The sequence below is a fragment of the Anas acuta genome, chromosome 3 (assembly GCF_963932015.1).
Source record: "Anas acuta chromosome 3, bAnaAcu1.1, whole genome shotgun sequence".
NCBI classification, from domain to species: Eukaryota; Metazoa; Chordata; class Aves; order Anseriformes; family Anatidae; genus Anas; species Anas acuta.
In genome coordinates this window covers 5995315-6014666 of record NC_088981.1, presented here as the reverse complement: position 1 = coordinate 6014666, position 19352 = coordinate 5995315, and the positions used below count along the sequence as shown (strand labels likewise).

The 19352-nt window shown below is 42.0% G+C and overlaps 1 protein-coding gene and 2 long non-coding RNA genes across 9 annotated transcripts in view; 1 reads left to right on the top strand and 2 right to left on the bottom strand.

Moving 5' to 3' along the window:
- The window catches only part of LOC137853254 (uncharacterized), a 68376-nt gene that overhangs the window by 32035 nt on the left and 16989 nt on the right, over positions 1-19352 (top strand). The window lies entirely within an intron of this gene.
- On the bottom strand, positions 4214-7055 carry LOC137853252 (uncharacterized). Its single transcript, XR_011094352.1, has 2 exons — positions 6379-7055; positions 4214-5513 (listed from the first exon to the last, which is right to left on the bottom strand). It is a non-coding gene; the product is annotated as an uncharacterized lncRNA (long non-coding RNA).
- The window catches only part of PLCB1 (phospholipase C beta 1), a 376130-nt gene continuing 365194 nt past the window's right edge, over positions 8417-19352 (bottom strand). For 2 of the 6 annotated variants that reach the window (XM_068675405.1, XM_068675407.1), the window contains one exon: positions 8417-11749. In XM_068675405.1, the coding sequence (XP_068531506.1) occupies positions 11519-11749 (231 nt within the window). In that variant the 3' untranslated portion in view covers positions 8417-11518. Of the gene's footprint in view, positions 11750-19169; positions 19229-19352 lie in introns of those variants that run through there. The other 4 variants (XM_068675406.1, XM_068675411.1, XM_068675410.1 and 1 more) reach the window with 4 other exon arrangements.

Genomic DNA, 19352 nt, shown 5'->3' with positions numbered 1-19352 from the left:
CAGATTGCAATTTTGTCAGGGAAAGCGGGATCAGGCATTGTTGGCTGGTGCCTGTATTTCTGCTGAGGTAAGGCATGCAAGCCAGAAAGATACCCCAAAATGATTCTGTAGAAATATCCCCCATTCCTTTTTTTTTTTCCCTTTTATAAAAATACAGCATACTTTTTAATCAATTACCTGTCTTCTATAGCTCCCAGTGTTAGTGGTTTTATATCCTCCACTGATTTAGAGTCGCTAACTTTGATATTACTGCAAGTGTTATGATGTTTATTGATTTTTTGGAAGCATCATCTCCTGCAGTCATGTGAAAACAGTTTCCAGTTCACAAAGTAGGAACGTTCCCACCTCTGCTGCTTGCAAAGGAAGGTGCAAGAATACAGTCAGTAACTGCTGCAAGCACCGGTAATATTACTGATGATAATTCTTATCATTACAAATAAGAATAAATTTCTGATTTAAATCAGGAAGCCTCACAGATGTCCCTGATTGACTTTTGTGAGTAGGTGGCAGTACCAGGTAATAAGCCAACTCCTACCCTATGTGACTTTGCTGGTCCATCACCCCACGGCACATATACTACACTGATTTATACCATGACAGACTTACAGCCTTATAAACACTTCCCCAGTTCTGAAGGCCACTGTAAGGAACTAATTTGAGTGAGTGATACTGAGTGCTAATCCTACAGCACTCGCAGTTCTCCAAGAGTTCATACCATCTGCACCCACAATGCTGCTGAGATGCCGAAAGCTGACACAGTTTGGACCCATTCCTCCTTTTGGCCTAGGGGTGAGCACAATGTTATCTTTTTCCACTATCTGAAAGAGGCAGATCTGGTGGCAATTTAAGGATCGTACATTATAATAGGCTATGGAAAGAATAATTTGTGCCCTTGAGCCATTCTCAGATCTTTCAGCAAAATCAGACGTCTAAAGGAAAATCTAGTTCTTTGGAGAGCCACAGGGATTAGTAACACGCCCAAGAGGACATAAGGGCCAGACATGATGGGATTAGCGTGATCCACAAGCATGATTTTGTCATCTGTGACAGATTCAGGCATATACTTCATGTCTCTGTGTTTTATAACAGCCATCTGGAAGTGCAAATGGGAAAAGACCAGGGTATATTTCTATCACGGCTCTGGTTTGTCTTCTTGCAGACAATAACATCACCTCTGGCTTTTGCACAGAGCTGTGGGATGCCTTCTCTGCTGCTGGCTTGCACCACTCCTCTTTCTTTCTGATGAGATGAAAAAAAAAAAAACAAAAAACAAAACCTCCTCCAAACCATCTCCTATGCAGGAGGGAGCACTCCAGCATAAACTGCCATTTTAAAAGCCTTTCTTGATGTTGTACCTCCTGGAAGCTGAGCCTCGTGCAAGCCTCTGTGTCCTGATGCAAGCCTATCTGCTCCAGTACAGGCTCAGGATGGGAATAATGACTGGCACACAACCTCTCTGAATGACATTCAGGTGATTTTCAGGCAGCATGCTGAGCCCTAACACTGCCCATGCAGGGTTAGGTGCCAGGTTTTGAAGGCATAAAGCAACTGCAAAACATAAAGAGGGGAGGAGAACCTGACACACTGCAGTGCCATGCAAAGACCCCCCCCTCTTTTGGCCCTAATACATGCCTAAAATCCCGCCATAGCATGCAGTAGACCTTGGTATGCGTAACTCTGAAAGAGGGGGAATATTCCAAAAACACTGCAGCCAAGATGATCACAATCATCAAAAATATGCCTCTGGACTGGGGTGGAGTCCTCAGTCCTGCTGGGCATCTGTTGAACTGTCAAACAAGATTAAAAAAAAACAAAAAAACCTGGTGCCCGCCTAGGATCCTGCTGCATTCATGCAAGGAGTAACTAAGACAGATCTGCAACTGTTGGCTTTTGCCTTCTGCCCAATGCTAGGATAACCTCCCTGTGCCAGAAGAAAACAAAACAAAACAAAGGCTGCCTGTTCATTGCTCCAGTTGGGACAATTCCCATTAGAGACAGCAGGATCCATCTCCGGTTCCCTGAGAGCATCGCAATGGGCAGTCACGGTTAAACAGTTGACCTAAGGTAAAGCTAACAAAATCTAACATGATCTAGGTATTAAAAAAAAAAAAAAAAAAGGCAAAAATCTTTCCCCCTGTCCAAAAGGGAACAAGACCACCCAACCACCCTGAGCTGGTGTCAATACAGGGTTTTCAGTCCAGCTCCTTCTTGTAACATTTGATGATTCATTAAAAAAAAAAAAAAAAAAAGAACAGCAGAGGATTCCCTAGTGGGCTGTAAGACCTCCAAAGAACTTTTGACAGCATCTCGAGATATTATTAAGTTTTCAGAATAGGTATGTGTAGCACAATAATTAGTTCCCCTGAAGAGACCCCAGTAATTGATGGATTTTTTTCTGATGTCTCTTATGAAAGTATGAAATGGCTCCTCATACAAAAGCAGCATTGGATTTTCACTCTACATGCCAAACAAGCTAAAAATCAATATTAGCGCCTGGCTGGTAAATTCTGACACACAAAGAAGTCTGTGCTATGTGTCAGCAGACAGATTCGCAGCAGTGGAGGTAGCGTGGGCTTTGCCCCAGACCTGAATAAAGGAGCCAAAGGCAAAGAAACCCGTGTGCCTGCTGAGAGGGAGGGTGCAGGTGAGGAGGTGGTGGTGGCAGCGGGTAATTCCCCTTGATCTGCAACTGGGATTACAGCTGCTACTCCAGCCTCCAACAATCACCCTCTGTACGTCTTAGAGAAACCAGAGAATCCTCATCTGGAGCAACAAGTTACAAGCATCGTCTTATAAAGCCAGTTCTTTACTTCCAGTGGTTCTCCAAAGTGCTCAGAAACTAAGTGTGCAATAAATAGGACACACTCCGCCCAGTGGCACTGCAAATATGTTAGAATAAATACCATATGGGCTCCGTGAGTTTTAGGAGTGGGGATGCAAACCAGCCAGTCAGGCAAGCATTGAGAGAACAGCTGGGGGACGGAAATGATTTTCCTCGCCTCGACCGTCGCGAGTTTCTGCTGAAGCTGCTGCAGAGCGTCAGCTAGTGCCAAAGGGAGGGAAATGTTTTGAGAAATGAAAGTGGGACCCAGGAGAAGAGCAGGAACCTGCCGGAGGAATCAGTTTGTGTGAAAATCCAGCTCCTTTCCTTGAGACGTGCAGCTCCCATGCTGTTTTTAATACAACTATTTTTATGATAGCGCTATATATAGTCAAATAGTACATTGCTGTGACTATCCTAGTGCTTGTCAGTGATCAGAGCACAGGGAAAAAAATACATAGCTGGATTAACTCCGTGTGGCGAGACACTACTGACTGTCAAATTCACCTCAACCCATGGACTATCCCATGACACAGGTGCAGTTAAAGATTTTTATGAGTATATGTAACATCCACCAGTGTCTGGCCCCATGGCCGCCCCACAGCTTCTCCATCACATGGCCCGTGGCACTGTCATCGGGGTCTGTCATCGCCAGTGGGGACCAGCAGCATCCCACAGGAGCTAAGAACAGCAGCATTTCCACAGAGAGACAGATAATTTCCTTCTCATTAGTTACTTTGACACGAGAAAGTTATCATCACTCCCTGATCTGTCAGCAGAATGACAGAGCGGGGAGTTGTTAAGCCTGATACAGGTTTTAAATTATGGAAATGGAAAGACCATTGCTTTGCATGAAATAACTCCAGCAGGAAGGGAGAGAGCACACACACCTCAAGCTGAATGTCCTCAGGGAAAACAAAGTAATTATTTTGTTGCTATCAAGGAGATACCAGGGTATTTTCTTCCTATTTCTAGGCTTCTAAGATAATAGCAGGAGTTAACAGCAGCAAGACAGAGTCATTAGCTGATGAATACTCCAAAGCACTGGGCTAAATCAGGCCCTTTGCAAGAGAGAGCACACAAGATTTCTTAGCAGTGTGGGCTCAATTGCAGCCATTAGGACTTGTTCATCATGCTAAGCCAGAGACCGAAGGCACCTAAATAGTGCTGTATGAGAGGAGCTGGATATAACGAAGAACTAGGAGTGCCTTTTCCCACACTAAAGAGAGACTGAACACATCCAAGAAGCACCGTCTCTGGATGAGCAAGGAGACACCACCTCTGCTCCCTTCACCCATCCAGGTGCACGGCAGAAGTCACCATGCTGAGTGACCCGGGGGCTGCTCTTAAAACAGCTTTTATCTAGAGTAGCACCACACCAAACACAGCCCCAGACCTGGGCCCGTTGCCACGTGTAGAACTGCGCCAGACGTGCCCCCCCCTCTGCTGGGTGCTGACAGCACAGAGCGTGTGCAGGAAAAAAACTCCTAGGGACTGGGGAAGGGCTTTTCCCTCTTCCCTCTTCGCTGGGTCTGGCAGCTGTCTGCAGGTTTCTGAGCTCTCGCTGCCCTGTGCACTGCAGAAGGAAGCGGCCTCTGTGGCCTCCTCCGGTCTCTAAATCACAGCAGCTAACAGCCCTGCTGCCATTGCAGGCAGCGGAGGTGGTGCTTAAAGACCAGAGGCAGCGTTTTGGAGCAGCAAAGTGAAAGCAGGGGGTAGTATTTATTTACTAAAGGGGAAGAGGCTTCTTCCTACTTCTAGGAGTCCCTCTACATCAGTAGAGGCTTTTCCCCTAGATGGAAAAGGGAGCTTGAGGGACCAAGCTCTTTGCTGAGATCCTTGTACCCTTGCATGGAAATCGTGGCACACACCGGGTGCTGCCTCCTCCTCCTGCTCCTCTCTTGGGCTCTGTCTCCAGCTGTTTCCCCGAGGCCGGCAGGCTGCCCTCGATGAGTCAGCGACGTCTCTCACTGCAGACTTCGCGGCTCTGCTTCCAGCCAGAGTTCATCTGCTCGGCTCGGGTGGTGGCGAGCTGTGAGAGCACTGGGGTTGATTTTCTTTATTTATTGCTCCGAGCTCCTGGGATGCCACAGTTCTACAGATTTATGTCCTTGGAGAGAGGCAGCTCACTTTCTGAGAGACGTCCCATATAACTGAACCGTAGAGACCATGCTCAGCATTATGCTGCCAGCCTTTGCAATTAAGAGGACATTACAAATCCTTTTCCAAGGGAATCACAGCCTTTTGGGGAAAACAAAACAAAACAAAAACAAACAAACAAAAAAACACTCCAAGAGCAGAACAAGATTGCACTAAGATTCATGGACCTTGAGGCCAGGAGAGACAGCTGGATCACTTAGTCTGGCTCAGTGGCCCTGCAGCCATTGCTCTCCTCTCTGCTGTGCCTGCACAGACTGCATAATGCAAGTAACGCAACGTGGCACAGTCCTCTGCCCCTCAACAATCACCTTTGCTTTCAGTACTTACAATTAATCACCTCTGGTGAGTGTATATAGAAGGAGAAAAAAGACAGAATATTGTGCCTTGCCTCTAACATGCTTGTGTACAGCTTCCAGTTCTTGTCATGCTTCCAGGAGGTTCAAGTGCTCCTCAGCTTCTGGTGGTTTTCCCGTGAAAGCCTAGATTTCAGCTGTCAATACACAGCACTGTCAGGACTTTTCTCTGCACCTTTCTGAAAATCCAGACACAAAACTTGCAAAGCGTATTTCACACCTTTAACCTCAGCTGAAAGCAAGTCACCGGCTCCGCTTGCAATTCTCTCAGCTCCAGGGCACATGCTGCTGCTGCCACTGGCAGAGCAGATGAACGCAGCACCACTTACTAACTAAACATGCAATGTTATCTAAGAGTAGAACAAGGCTTGTTTCTTTCTTTCTGTGTTTTTTTTTTTTTTTTTTTTTTTTTTTTTTTTTTTTTTAAACAAAGAAACAGCTGCTTTGGTCCCTGTTACAGAGGCTATATCCATGTATTTGAGCATGCAAGTTATCCCACTGCATTTCAGAAACACTAATTACGTTACAGCTTTCAGCAATGAAACCTCTCCTGCTCATTAGCTAGGCTTGCACCATTGATACAGTAGCAGGGTATAAATCTCTTTGCATTTGTCACACTGGATTCCATTTGTTTCCAATTAGGGCTTTGTATCTCCTGTGCTACCTAAAGCCCTTCTACCTGCTCTGGCAGGCTCCAGCCAAGGTGACTGGCACCCCTCACCAGGAGGGGCAGCATGGTCCCCTCCCCACATTTCATAGCCCATCATTCCACAAAGCCCAAGCCTTTAAAATTGTAAAATTGTTTTAGTTACACAATAGGTGACATGTTACCTCCCCTCCTTTCCTCTTTACTGTTTGCAAGCTGAACACTTGGATTTTTAATTTCTTCCTTTTTTTTTTTTTTAATTATAATTTTTCTGAGATCCATCTTTCTTAGGATGCTATTCCCATGATTCCAATCCTGATGAACTCAGGAACCGCACCTCTACACCCACACACTTAGAAGAATTGGAATACAACTACATTGTGGACCGCTGCACAAACCTTGGGTCTTTTCTCCTGCCGCCTGTCCTACCAGTGCACACTGCTGCTGAGCTTCTCTCTTCAGAGGACTTTTTTTTTAATCCCAGCACACATTTCTGCAGTCCGCTTCTTTAACTTTGCCAGTGACCATCACCAGCTGCTTTTTGCACATGGCTTTAATTTCCTGCACTGACCCTTTTGCCAAGTAGCTATTCCTTCATCGCATAGGAAATCCTCATTCTCTTACTGAGCCTTTTAAGAAGAGAACAAGGCCAGGGCCCTGACCCTGAGGCAAAACTAGATCTAATGATGGCCAAGCAAATCCTGCTGTGCGCATTTAGGGATGCTCCGCTTCTGGGCAGAACTGCGTAAGGAGGTCAGCATTGTTTCAGCTCTGTGGGAAATGGCAGGGTCACAGATGTGGTCTCACTTGGCATTCAGGTGTCTTCTGCGTATGATTAGGGCTAAATCCAGGAGAGGATTTATCTGTTTCCAAATTAACTAACACTTAAGTAACACTTGGTTCCCTGATGCCAGGTGTCAGAAGTGAAAATCAGATGCAGAGTTAGGATCTTCTTACTCCCTCTACAGTTACCAGGGTAAGAAAGAGGTCTTTGAATGAGAGCCCAAACAAGCCACATGCAGTCACTGACGCCAATCTGCCAATAAGAAATGCTGACCTGAGGTTTGCAGCTGAATCTTGGTGGCTTCTTGGTGGGTTTGCAGACCCCACTTGAAGCTTCAGCAAGGCTTGCTTTGCATCTGCAGCTGCACGAGAGCACACAGCTCTGCCCCTGCTGCCTGGCCTCTGTGACACCATTGTCCCCTTGGTTGGCCTCCAAATAGCTCTTCCACACATCTAAGCTTGTCACCCTCTCTCCTCAGCAGCCAAGTCAGTCTCCTGTGGCCCAAGTACAACAAGTGCTGGGGACGTCTGCTCGGCTGACTGTGAGAATCCTGCCTCACTGAGCCCCGCGGGAGTCAGGGGTTATTTCCCAATCCTTCCCATGGCCTGCTGGCTTCTCCTGCTGAGCTTGCTGTCACTGTATGTCCTCCTCATTTTTGGGGTCTCCCCCTCATCCTCCTGAAAGTCTTCCCACCACACTGCTCCCTGACCCCACTCATCCGCGCTGCATTCCTGTCTTCCTCCACTCTCCCGCCTCACTACGCAACAAAGCCTCTGCAGAGCCCCATTCTTGATGGTTTCACACCCCACTATTCCTTCATCAGGAAGGAAACATACCCATTTTCTCTTCTTTTGCAGCGTTCCACCTCCAATACTTTCATTTTTTTTTTTTTTTTTTACTCTTGTGTCAAATTCATGGTCTCGATATTCAGCTCTATTCCTCCCTTCTTTTCTGCTTTTACACTGCGCCATGTCCATCCCTCTCTTCAGACCCCATTTCCCCAAACCCTTCCGAGTGAGCAATTTGAATCTAACTGCCTTGGAGACTATTTATTTTAATAGGTATATCCCTTAGTACACTGGATTAATATACCTGCTTATCTCTTCTCCCAGAGATAATTTTTTACCTTGTAAATTAAACGGGGAAAGGAAAGTCAAAAGCCAAAGGAATAGATTCATTTTCCAGTTGTCTCAATGGCCCCTGCAAAGGTACATTTCACAGCACATATATAATTGCATAGATGATTAGTGAAACAGCTGGGGCAATGGAAAGAAGTAAGGCTGCTATAATTTGTTGAAGTAGTTTACAAGTATGGCTAACAATCATGCAGTTGTTGTCCTACAACAGCCTGTCCTGTAAACCAATAAATATTCCTATCAGTCCATTAGCTGCCATGCACTTTTTCTGTTTTGCATTTTTTTTTCAGAACAGCAGCAAATACATATTTTCCCTGGCAGGGGCAGAGGATGTCCTCACATGTACAATTTCTTGTTCTTATTGTAGCAAACACAAGAGCCTGCAGGGAAAACTCATTGGCTTCTTGTGCCACTGCCCTTTTTGAGATCAGAGGGCTCGGTGTAAGGCCACTGAGGTCAGGAAGGTCTCCTGAGTCAACTGCCACTATAGAGTCAATGAACAGAGAGAACAACCACTTTGTGTTAAGAAATTTTTATTTGTCCTTTGGATCTGTAATGTAAGCACATAAAATTACAAGTGGAAGAAACATCATGCCACAAAATTGCATAGAATTTTTACAAAAATGTGAATTATGCCTCTGAAACAATCATAGATTGAAGAACCAAAAAAATATGTACAAGTTAACTGAAATATTTCATCCTACTTTGAAAGCAAATCATCAAGGACTAATCAATCACGGACACTATTAATACAATGTACAAGAGCAACACTGATTTCAAAGAAAGGCAAGCAATGATGTCCCTTTAGTTATCTTTCAGTGAATGTTTAGCTAATACATGAGCATTAATTAACATAATTATGAACATGTTAAATCTAAAATGTCTGGCCTTCATTAGAATTTTTAAAATTCTGTTTAAACTGCCAAAAACAAGCTATTTTCAGTAGTGTAAAGATATCTGAAGTGCACAACCTAGTTTAATATAGACAGCTCTATTCTATACAGCATAAAGTCCACGATACAGCATTTCCACACATTCAACACGGAACAAGGCAAATACATAAAAGGCACAAGACTTGCACATCATAAAGACCCTTTTTCATTATCTTACTCTAGTTCAAGTAATATCAATATTAAATGATATCTGTTTCACTGAAATAGTTTGAACAATGCAAGATGTACAGTATTACACACTACCTTACACCTGCAGAAAGTGGCACTGTACAGATATAAAAAAATGTGAGTACAGTAAATGGTCAAATACAAACGTACTGTAAAATGACTACAGCTGATAGTATACTTAATCCAACCAGAAGGTTTTTTTTTCTTTTTTTTTCTTCTTTTTTTTCTTTTTTAAAATATAAATAAAAGGTTAATTGGTATTTCCCCAACTTTCTTTGAAGACTGTGGTGAAGTCCTGGCTCCGCTGAAGTCCATGGGAATGTAGCACTGAAATTCAAAGGAGCTAAGATTTTACCTAAAAGCCTGCACTGTACAATGAATTCTATAATGTAATAGTCTTCAGTTTTATTGTGAAGACTGCTATCAGTTTATTCTTTTAATTATTTAGACAGTATTTCATTTTTACTTTATAAAATGCAGCATTACATCTTGACTCTTCATTTTCCATGAATGATTAAGCTTGATTTCAAAGTGCAAAATAAAGATTTACAGAGGATTCACCTTCTCTAGTATTAAGATGGAAATGAGATTGTTGAATTTTATGCTCATTAATTTCATCATCATCAATCAGAATAGTTTTAGTCCAAAATATGATTTTCAAACAATGTGCAATTTTATTTCTGCTCTAAATTTAAAAAGAAACATCAAAATACTGTTCGTCGTCTATGATTTGAACTTATATATATACACACTTACTTAACTGAAATTTTAAGCTTGATTTGTATTTTATTGCTTAAATTTAAATAAAATAAGTTACTTTAAAGTACTAAAATCCTGAGGGAAAGGAGGTAAAGTAACTTAACTGTTATAATGTATTTAAATGCCTTTCTACCTAATTTACTTCTTTCTCTGTTTGCTTTTGAATACAAAGTAAGGCCCCAATCTTACAAATGTGTGTGAACATTATTACCCCAAATAGTTCCACTGAACCCAGTAGTACGCAGTGTTAGGTTGTCGATGGGAATTTGCAGGATCAAGCCGCTCCATGCAAATCTGTTTTTTGCCGTAATACACCTTTTCGCTACGTGGCTGAGGGAGAAGTCTTTAGCATCACGCAGTGGCTTGGGGACAAATAAGAATCCATCTGTAATGTTTCATAATTCCTACTTCTGTTAATATCAGATGCCAGAGAATAGCATTTCTTTACCTTTCCAAATATCCTGACTTTCCTGAAGTCTCTCTGTTGTTTGATATAAATTTCTGAAAATGTGCTGTTACTTCTCTCATGCATATCATACAGTACATTAACTTTGATTGTTCTTATATTAAGAAGTCAGTTAAACCGATTAATATACATTTTTAAATAACAGTGATCAGGTTTTTATATTTTGCTTTTAAATTTCAGACCTTAGTAAAACTGAACCTCAGTCTTAAAAATAATGGAAGATTCTGTTAAATTTCAAATACTGTAGTCCTAAACATTTTATAATCCTATCAAATTCAGTAAGCTTAAAATATGATACTTAAAATCAATACTTTTGTGTCTGCAAAATATATATCAAATTTATATTCTAAATCTACTTTGATTTACAACACTAACACCACAAAAAGAATTTCATGATTCAATGACTATTTTATATCAGTATAACCCAGATGTTAGCTTTCATAAAGACTCTCTATTCACGTATCCCTGAAACTTTTCATTTGGCCAACAGACCATGCTGACTTCAAACAGAAACATGCCATGTGTGTATATAGACAGATGTGTGTGCACATATATATATATATATATACAAACATATATGCACCCACACAGTGTAACAAACACAGACATACACAGACACTGACAATCTCCAGGCAAATTTCTTCTCTTTGTTTCTCTCTCGTCTCCACAGTTCCAAGAATTTTCAGCAGCAAATATATTTCTTTCCACATGATAAACATAATATCAAGACAGCAAGCCACCAGTGCTTGCAAAGCTAAAAAGGATTAAATGTTTCAGTGCAAATGTAAAATGATGGTACAGCTGTCAAGGTGCAGTTATAAAGTAGGAAACAAATACAATTAAGTACTGTTATAATATTCTCTAGGATCTGTATTAGTTTGGAGCACTTTGCACTGGCACTTCAAAAGGAAATCTGCACACATTTGTCTCTGTTCAATACACTGGTCTTCATTAAACATTCTCAACAGTGAACATGGCCAGAAAATTACCCATTGAATATTGGCCAAAAAAAAAAAGAGAGAGAGAGAGAGGATGATTAACATATTAATTTTTCCATTACAACTGCACTAAGCTTTAGCATAATAATAAGAGGAAGAATGAGAATGAAGACCTTTGCACAATACTTTATAAAACGTTCCTTTTGGGAAACGTGCACTTGAATGCAGATTCCTCCTGCCTTCCGAAGCACTTCAGTGGCAGCTCACTTTGGGAAAGCAGAGCCAGGCAGCTGGGGAGTGGTGCGCCCTGGTGCACTGATTGTTGCTTGGGCAGTTAAAAAGTAGTATCAAACACTTTTTCTGAATTATCTTCCTCCAATTCCTCTTCACTTTGCAGAGGTTTATGATTTGATTTTCCACTGTCAGATGCCAGGGAAGAGGGGGCAGAACTGTGGTCTCCATCTTCACTGATTTTCCCTTTCATGGCTTCCTGTACAAACTCCAGAATTTCCAAAGGCAGTCTTTTGAATTTGTCTTGATATTCCTGATCAAGTTCCACCTGCAACTGCAACAAAACAAACAAGCTGTCTTCAGTTGTATCTGATGTGACTTACCTTAGATACGGTTGGGGAAAGTACCACATGAGGGGTGGGGAGGGAAATTAATAACTCATTTCTGCATGATTCAAAAATATATTAATTTCTTTTCCATATTAGCACCACAATTATAATATGCCCATTAATAACCATGCAGTCATTGCAAAGCTGAAGGAAAGTGCAGCCCCTTGTGCATAAGACTGGTTTTGGGTATCATGCTTGGCTACCCAAATCCTTAAAATACTCATGGTTTAACTGTATTGGTGCCCACAGTCCCACCGGCTTTCACAACTCCTTATTCAGGTATAGTAAGGATCATGGATAAGCCTTTGAAAGATCATGGCCTTAATTAAGCTTCAGGTAGCAAATCACACATTAATCACACCACAAACATTGCTCAGAGAACAATATAATAACTTGTGCCAAATTTCTTGGGTTGGAGAAACCATTAGGAAAAAACTCAGTTGTCAAAGAGAGTCAGAGAGGGAGGGAAAAAAGTTAAATTACATTTTTTAGGGCTAGATCATGGAAAGTTACATTATCTGATTAATGCAGTATGTGTCTTGGACATTACTAGGGAAAAAGTGTCATATCATCAACAGGATGCAAAAAGCATGCAGAAAGAAATCTGGCTATCAGTCTTCAGGAAGCTGTGGGCCCTTTCCCAGTATTTACTCGATTAGCCTTTGTTTTTAGTGCCCATATAAGGATCTGCATGATCCATTCTTTAAAAAGCGTTAATGCGAATGGAAGTTTCAACTGAAGACAAAGCCAATTTTTTCTTCATGACCAATCTGAACATGGCAGGAAGCAAAAGGGGTGAGTTCCAAAGCCAAATCCTGCTAGCGTGCTGTCCGTCCATCCATCCACCCATCCACCCACCTTAAAAAGAGGGAGTCAGATTCTGCTAACTGTAGCTGCAGCAGTTTTGCAATAGTTTCTTGGACAACTGTATTTTGAGCTGTATTTTTTTGTATAAAGATGCTAGGAATTCTGATTCTTCAGCTCTATGCTTAAGTCTAGTCAATCTAGTTTCACGTATTCTGCAATGGATCTCAGCAGGTAATACACATTTTTACTCAAACATTAGGACCTACGCTACTCTTACCATCCACCTCCTGCCCACAGCATGTGACTTTACCACAACACCTCCCTCTGAGCCCTTCCAATCCCATTCCCTGTGCTTCTGTCCTGGTTTTCATCCTGCATCTCTGACTTTTTTTTTTTTTTTGTGAGGCCTCTTCTCCTTTCTCCTGATGTGCAAATCAATGTCCTTAGCTCACCTGGTCTAGATCTGCATTAGACAAATTTTGCAGCTTTTCTTCCTCAATACCTAAGATCTAGCCTTTTCCTTCTGTTTTCTTCTTCTAAAGCTCATTCCCTGCCTTGTTTCTGGCAATCTTCCTGCTGCTCCAGCCTCCATTTCCCACCTTGGCGACACACTGCTGATAAACACCAAGAAGTCTGGTTGCATTAAATACACCACGCTGCTAAAATACACATTTGTATCAAAAGTTACTCAATCACTACCATAGCACCCTTCTTTCACGTGGTACTCTTCTTTTGAACTCTTGTTTTTTTGGCTTTATGTCTAGATATTTTGAAGGGATATTCCTTTTGTCTCTGTTGTGATAACTCTTCCAACAGTAATGTGTTAGAGAGAGAGCTTACAGCATGGTTTGCAGGAAAAAAAAACAACAAAAAACAAACAAACTGTGCTGATCGTCCCTCATTGCCCAGCACAACCCATGGGAACAGTGTCCAAGCACTCCCTCCCCCTCCAGGCATCACCTAGCTGAAGCTCCTGTAGGGACAGGCAGCCCCGCACACGATTTTTTTTTTTAATCTAAGAGTGAAGGGAAAGGCTCTAGAGCACTGGAAGACGAGGCTTTATGTAAGGACATTAAATTCTTTGCACAGGAACCTCTGAGCTAGAGGTGGGGATGAAGGGCTGCTCCACCCCCTTGTTGTATATGGAGGAACTGAGCTTGTACATTTGGGGCACTTCTGATATAGAAAGAGGCATGCAAAATCAAAAGTCAGAGAAAATCTCCTGTCTCTTAACTTCCTTCAGAACCTTGATTTGCTTAATTAGGTTCAAGAGCAATAGAAATAATTGAAATCCCTCAGAAACAGAACCTTTTCTGAGCCCAGTGCAACCATAAGCATGTTGTTATAAAGCAGTTGAGCCTAATATTCACCTCCTAAGTGCCTCCAGCGGATAATCCCCCCTAAGTCGAGTGTTTAATAGAAATGACATGAATCTGGAGCTACCTCTCTCTCTTCAGTGTCTCCAGAGACAGTCTATATAGATATCTAATCATGAAAAGGTTGAAGTTAGTTGAGAAGGAACAGACAGTAGACAAGGAGGGTTGATTAAAACTGTAACCGTGTGTAAAAATGAGTGTTTTTTTTTTTTTATTTCAAAGGCATCATCAGTCTTTCCCTCTGCTCAGCTTCAAATAAGCACCTCAGAGCCCATTCACTGACTCCCAAGCTATCACACAGGACTCAGCTGCAAACAAGAGCAGAACGGGTGAGGCTGGGCACACCACAGCCAACCCACTGCCAGACCCAACAGCTCACTGAGGTCTTTTTCAGTGAGCCTGGAGGTTGCAAACCTGCAGCAGACTCACAATGCTTTAGACGTGTGTTTCGCCTTAAACCACCAGCCCCTAACAACACTGGCAAATGGCTGTGGGTCAGGGTTAAAGAAACAAGTTGCTTGCACTGTTTTTTAAGTCTCAGCGTCCTTTTATCAAACAACGATATTTTGTGGCCCTACAGGGAGATGATGGTTCATGCATGAATGGGAGGTTGTCCTCCCATTAGCAGCAGTAGTCATGTACATCTTTTATTCACCTTTCTGACTCTGTGACAAAGTGCCACGTCAGGTACCATTATGAAACACCAGCTGAAACGGGCTGGTGTTGCCTAGAAGTACACGTAGCCTTTTGCTGCTGGCCACCCAGCTGCTTAAAGCGTCCCTGTAATCCTGTCCTGCTGCACACTGAAGACTCTTGGACTGATAACGCACAAACTGAATAGGTGGCAAAGGGCAGGTGAGCGTGTGGGTGTGTGTATAAAAAGCTCTCTGTACAACCAGCACCCCACCAGCCTCTGGTCCAGTGTGCTCTTACTGGTCAGTTTGCTGTCTACTTGGGTTGCTTCCCAGTGCAAGTCCACCTATCTGCATTTCTCTGCTCTGTAGCTACTAAGCAAGGTGACGTACAGCTGCTTTTAGGATTTTAGTGCCGGACAAGGAGGGGAAAATGAGACTAATGATTAGATGGGCAGATCGTTATCTAGAGCACTATTCCATTAACGCAAAACAACCTTCTTCCTTGTGTTAGCTCACTACTTGCCCTCTTACTGATCCTCTGGCCTCTCTTTAAACCCCAACAAAAAAAGCCTGTACTGATCAATGTAACCTGTGATCAATCTTGCGGAGGTTGGAAACATTATTTCTTGTTCAGGTAAATCTCATTCCCATGTATTTCATTTACAGGCAATTACCTAATACTTTAAAATTTGGAGCTGTCATTACATGCTTGCAGTGGAGTCCTTGGGGATATGAGATGGATACGTTACACTCTTGAAGGCTGAGGCCATAAGCCTTAACTCTTGCATGTACATTTCTATCTACCTACCCTTTTTTTTCTTACCAAATGGTGCTAGTTAAAAAAAAAACACAAAACAATCAGATGATGCTTACACCAACTTTACAAAATGGTTATGTATCAGTTTTGTTACCCTCAAATTACAGATGAAAGCAGAGAGATTAAACTTAGGCAGGGATAAAGCTCATGATGTGCCGCTCTCAGCTGCATCTGGCTAGAAAGGGGCTCTTCTCCAGTCTATATGACTGTTTATCAAACCGTGCACCTGTCATGACAGGCCTGAAACTGTCTGTGGACAAAGGGACACCAAGTTGTCCTTCCCAGAACTTGTATAGTTTGTGATTACATGCACCACCGCTCCAGATCACAGTAGGTATGCTGAGGCTTTGATTATGACCGTCCTTCCTCTGTTACCTGTATCCTACAAGGGTTCCTTCAGGCAGCCTGGAACAAAGGGTCCCTTTTGACTTCAGCCAAGCGTTTGGTAGCATGGGTGGCCGACGGGCCTGGGCTCATGCGGCCTCTGTGCCTCAGAGTAACAAAATCTGCAGCCTTTGAGCCTCAGCTCCAACCAAGGCAGCAGCTAGCCACATGGACGGCAAATGTGCGGGGCTTTACATGACTAAGCCTGTGCTTCAGTGAGCAGAGCTCCTGGCGGCCAGCCAGCTGCCCAGCTGATCGGCTCGCATTCCCTTTCATTTCAAAGGGCTCTTTGGCATCCTTGGCTACAACTGCTTTCCAAAAAGGGTCATCATTCAGAGAAAGGCCTCGGCAACACTTCCTTGGAATGTGGGAGGTGAAAGTGAATATGGCCATTCCGCTTAAAGCAAGGAAAATGCACTCAGAGAAGGAAACAGATGGTATTACGAAAGCTCTTTATAGCACTTATACCTAGCTATTATTATGAAGCATACCAAAATAACAGCATTAAAATAGTGACCATAGGATTAAAAACAGTAACTTTGATCAATAAAGAATTACAGAAGCAGAAATTGTGGTTTCAGAGTATCCCAATCAATCCCCTCTACACTTCTGAATACTTGCAACGTGATCTAATGAACTTCTGTTTCTACCAAGAACGAAAATAAATGATAACATGAAAAATGCAACATGCTGCCAACACAAGTCACCAGGAGTGCTGAAGTTCACATGGAGTGTTTTGGTTAAAAGAACTTGGAAAATTAGAAAATAAATATATTGAACCCCTTAATCTTTAATTACTCCACATTTAGGGTACTTGATACTATCTTGCCATTAATTTTAAGCTTAGAATACCAAGCTCCTCTTTTCTCACTACCTGAAATAATCTCATCCCTCATCCCTGCTTATGAATCTTTTTTTTTTTTTCCATTTCAATTTTTTTTTTTAAATATCTGTGGAAAAGCAAACAAGCTGGAATAATTAGGTATAAGAATCTAATAACAAGCTACCAAGAAGTTTCAGTTGTGGAGGAAAGTTAAGAAAACCTTTGCAGTAGCTCAACCCAAGGGAAGCAGTTATCTGCACAAGCACAAATATTTCTCGTTTTGGGCAACTGGATCTAGGATTGCGGCTGTCAGGAGCAAAGACCTTACTGTGTGCAGTGAATAAAACCAGTGGACTAAAATTTGACCCCAGCTGTCTCCCGTGAGCATGTGTGTGGTCATGGAGACCCAAAGAGTTCCCAATCCTCTTGTAATTGGAGCATCTACACAAGAATCAAACACACAACAAATTTGGGAACGCATCTGTGGGCTGATGCAGTTGCCAGGGTCATGTGAAAGTCTGTTACATCCTCCCCACAGCCAGCCTCGATGGCTTGAAGACAACAGACCGACACACAGCTGGCTGACAGGCAGCACCACTTCCATCTGACCTCCGACCTCTACCTTGGCAGCCTAAGGGAAATTGTGTCCAACCTCTCAACCTCCTGTCACAGCAGGAAGTTTGAATACTTTGAAGTTGTTAACATGAGCATTGCTGCTCCTTCCCACTGCACCTCAAAAGGAGCATTTCAGAAGTTAGTAAACACAGTGATTTCCAGACTATTTTTCCTTCTCTTCCTTCCCTGTACAGCTTGGTAGATTGCACTCTTGGTCTGCGCAGCAGAGTGACCACATAGTATCATTCCCCTGATGTAAGATCCCATCCCTAAGGCAGTTATCTAACATAAAACCAACCCACTATCACACAAGGACTGAGATTCATCCTGATGACACATTTTTAAAAAATATATTTTCAACTCAAAATAATGGGAAGGTCACTACTTGAAAAGCATCTAAAGAACTAATCTTAAAAATGTTTTGAGAAAGTTATATCTAAAATACAACTGGTTAAACATTTTGGTGGAAAAAAAATAATCCACCAAATGTAATTTTGTTGAATCAAAAACATTCATGAAGGCCATATTTGTTTTGATGAAGTTCTTCCAATGAAAAATATTTAGTATGACTCAAAATAAACTTTTCTTAGTCTCAGATTTTCCATACTGCTTGCAATTTTTCTGTAAGGCCAATTTTCTGAGTTTTGTGCTCCTTTTAGCCTTTCTTTTTAATCTATCTTATTTTGCATTATTCATAAATATTTTCTTACCCTGTTCATGCTCTTTCTAGCTGTGAGTGATGAAGGAATTATGAATGAAAAATAATCAACATTACCTGACTTCACAATTAAGGTAAAATGCGCGCTGAGGACTAAACAATTCAGTATCTCCAACAATGTCTGACTTTCCCAAGCCTTTATTCTCAATCTTTTGAAAAGATTTAAAAATTTTTGAATTCTGAATCCAAACATGAAAAAATCGTAATTTGCGTTATTTCCCCTTGAGGTTGAGGGTATCAAAATGTCAGAACAAATGACTTTTTTGGTACATGGTCACTATATATTTGTTTACCAGTTGCACTTTGATATTGATACTGATTTGTATCCATAATTTAATTTCTGTGGCACCACTAACATGCAGTATAAGATTTAGTGGCAAAGAAATGCTACTTGTTCTTTTTTTTTTTTTTTTTTTTTTAATGATAAGCTCAACTGCATTAATTTCTTCTATGCAATTTCATCAGGATACATTCTGACAAGAATTAATAACCAGTCTCTACATGATTCGTTACAAAAGGGTGACTGCAACCTCTGCAGGACATTTCTGTTTAGCAAAGCTCCCATTTTCCTTTTCACATATCATTGGAACTAACTATTTATTTTGTTAACACCGGTGACACCGATGTCTTCACTGGTCAGTGAAAGCATACTGCAACAGAAATACTGGTCTGAGATTGCAGGCCCTTTCTCACTCCTCCCCCATTTCTCTAAATCTGCTAAAGCTCCAAATATTGTTTTTCTTCCTGCAAATGTTTGACCCATATGCCTAAAGATAATTTTGAATAGAGGATTTGGGGCTTTTAAGACTGCATCAGACAACAAATATGCATAATGTCAGTGACCTCAATTTAGCTTCCAAAATAGCGCATACAGGACTCCTGGATTAAGGGTACAGAGAGCAAGCAAGCTGCTGTTCTGCAGCTTTTCATTTTCTGAGCTTACTTAATTAGAAAGCCATTCTGGAGGGATACAGCATTAAAAGACATATGAGTAGCAAGAATTGTTAAAAGCAGATGGAGGCTCAATAACAGGGAGAGTGAAATTGAGGAACAGAGCTCAGGGATCAAGTGATTTATAGGCAGCAATTTTTGTTTAATTGGAAACAGGAGGAGTTTCATATTAAGAACCATGTTACTCCTTCCACTAAGCAGATTTCTGCTGGAAGGACAAAGGAGTAACCACTGCTTACTTGTCCTGGTGCCTCTTGCGGCCTCAGTCTCTCCGTTGGGGCTCAGCGTGCCATGGGGCCTGCAGAAAATGGTGACTTGAGGTGAGGCTGATGGGTTTGGGGAGACCCAGGACTCCTCTACAGGCATTTCCCCAAAGTGATATACGTATATCTGCCATGTAGAAGAATGGCCCAAAGAAAGCA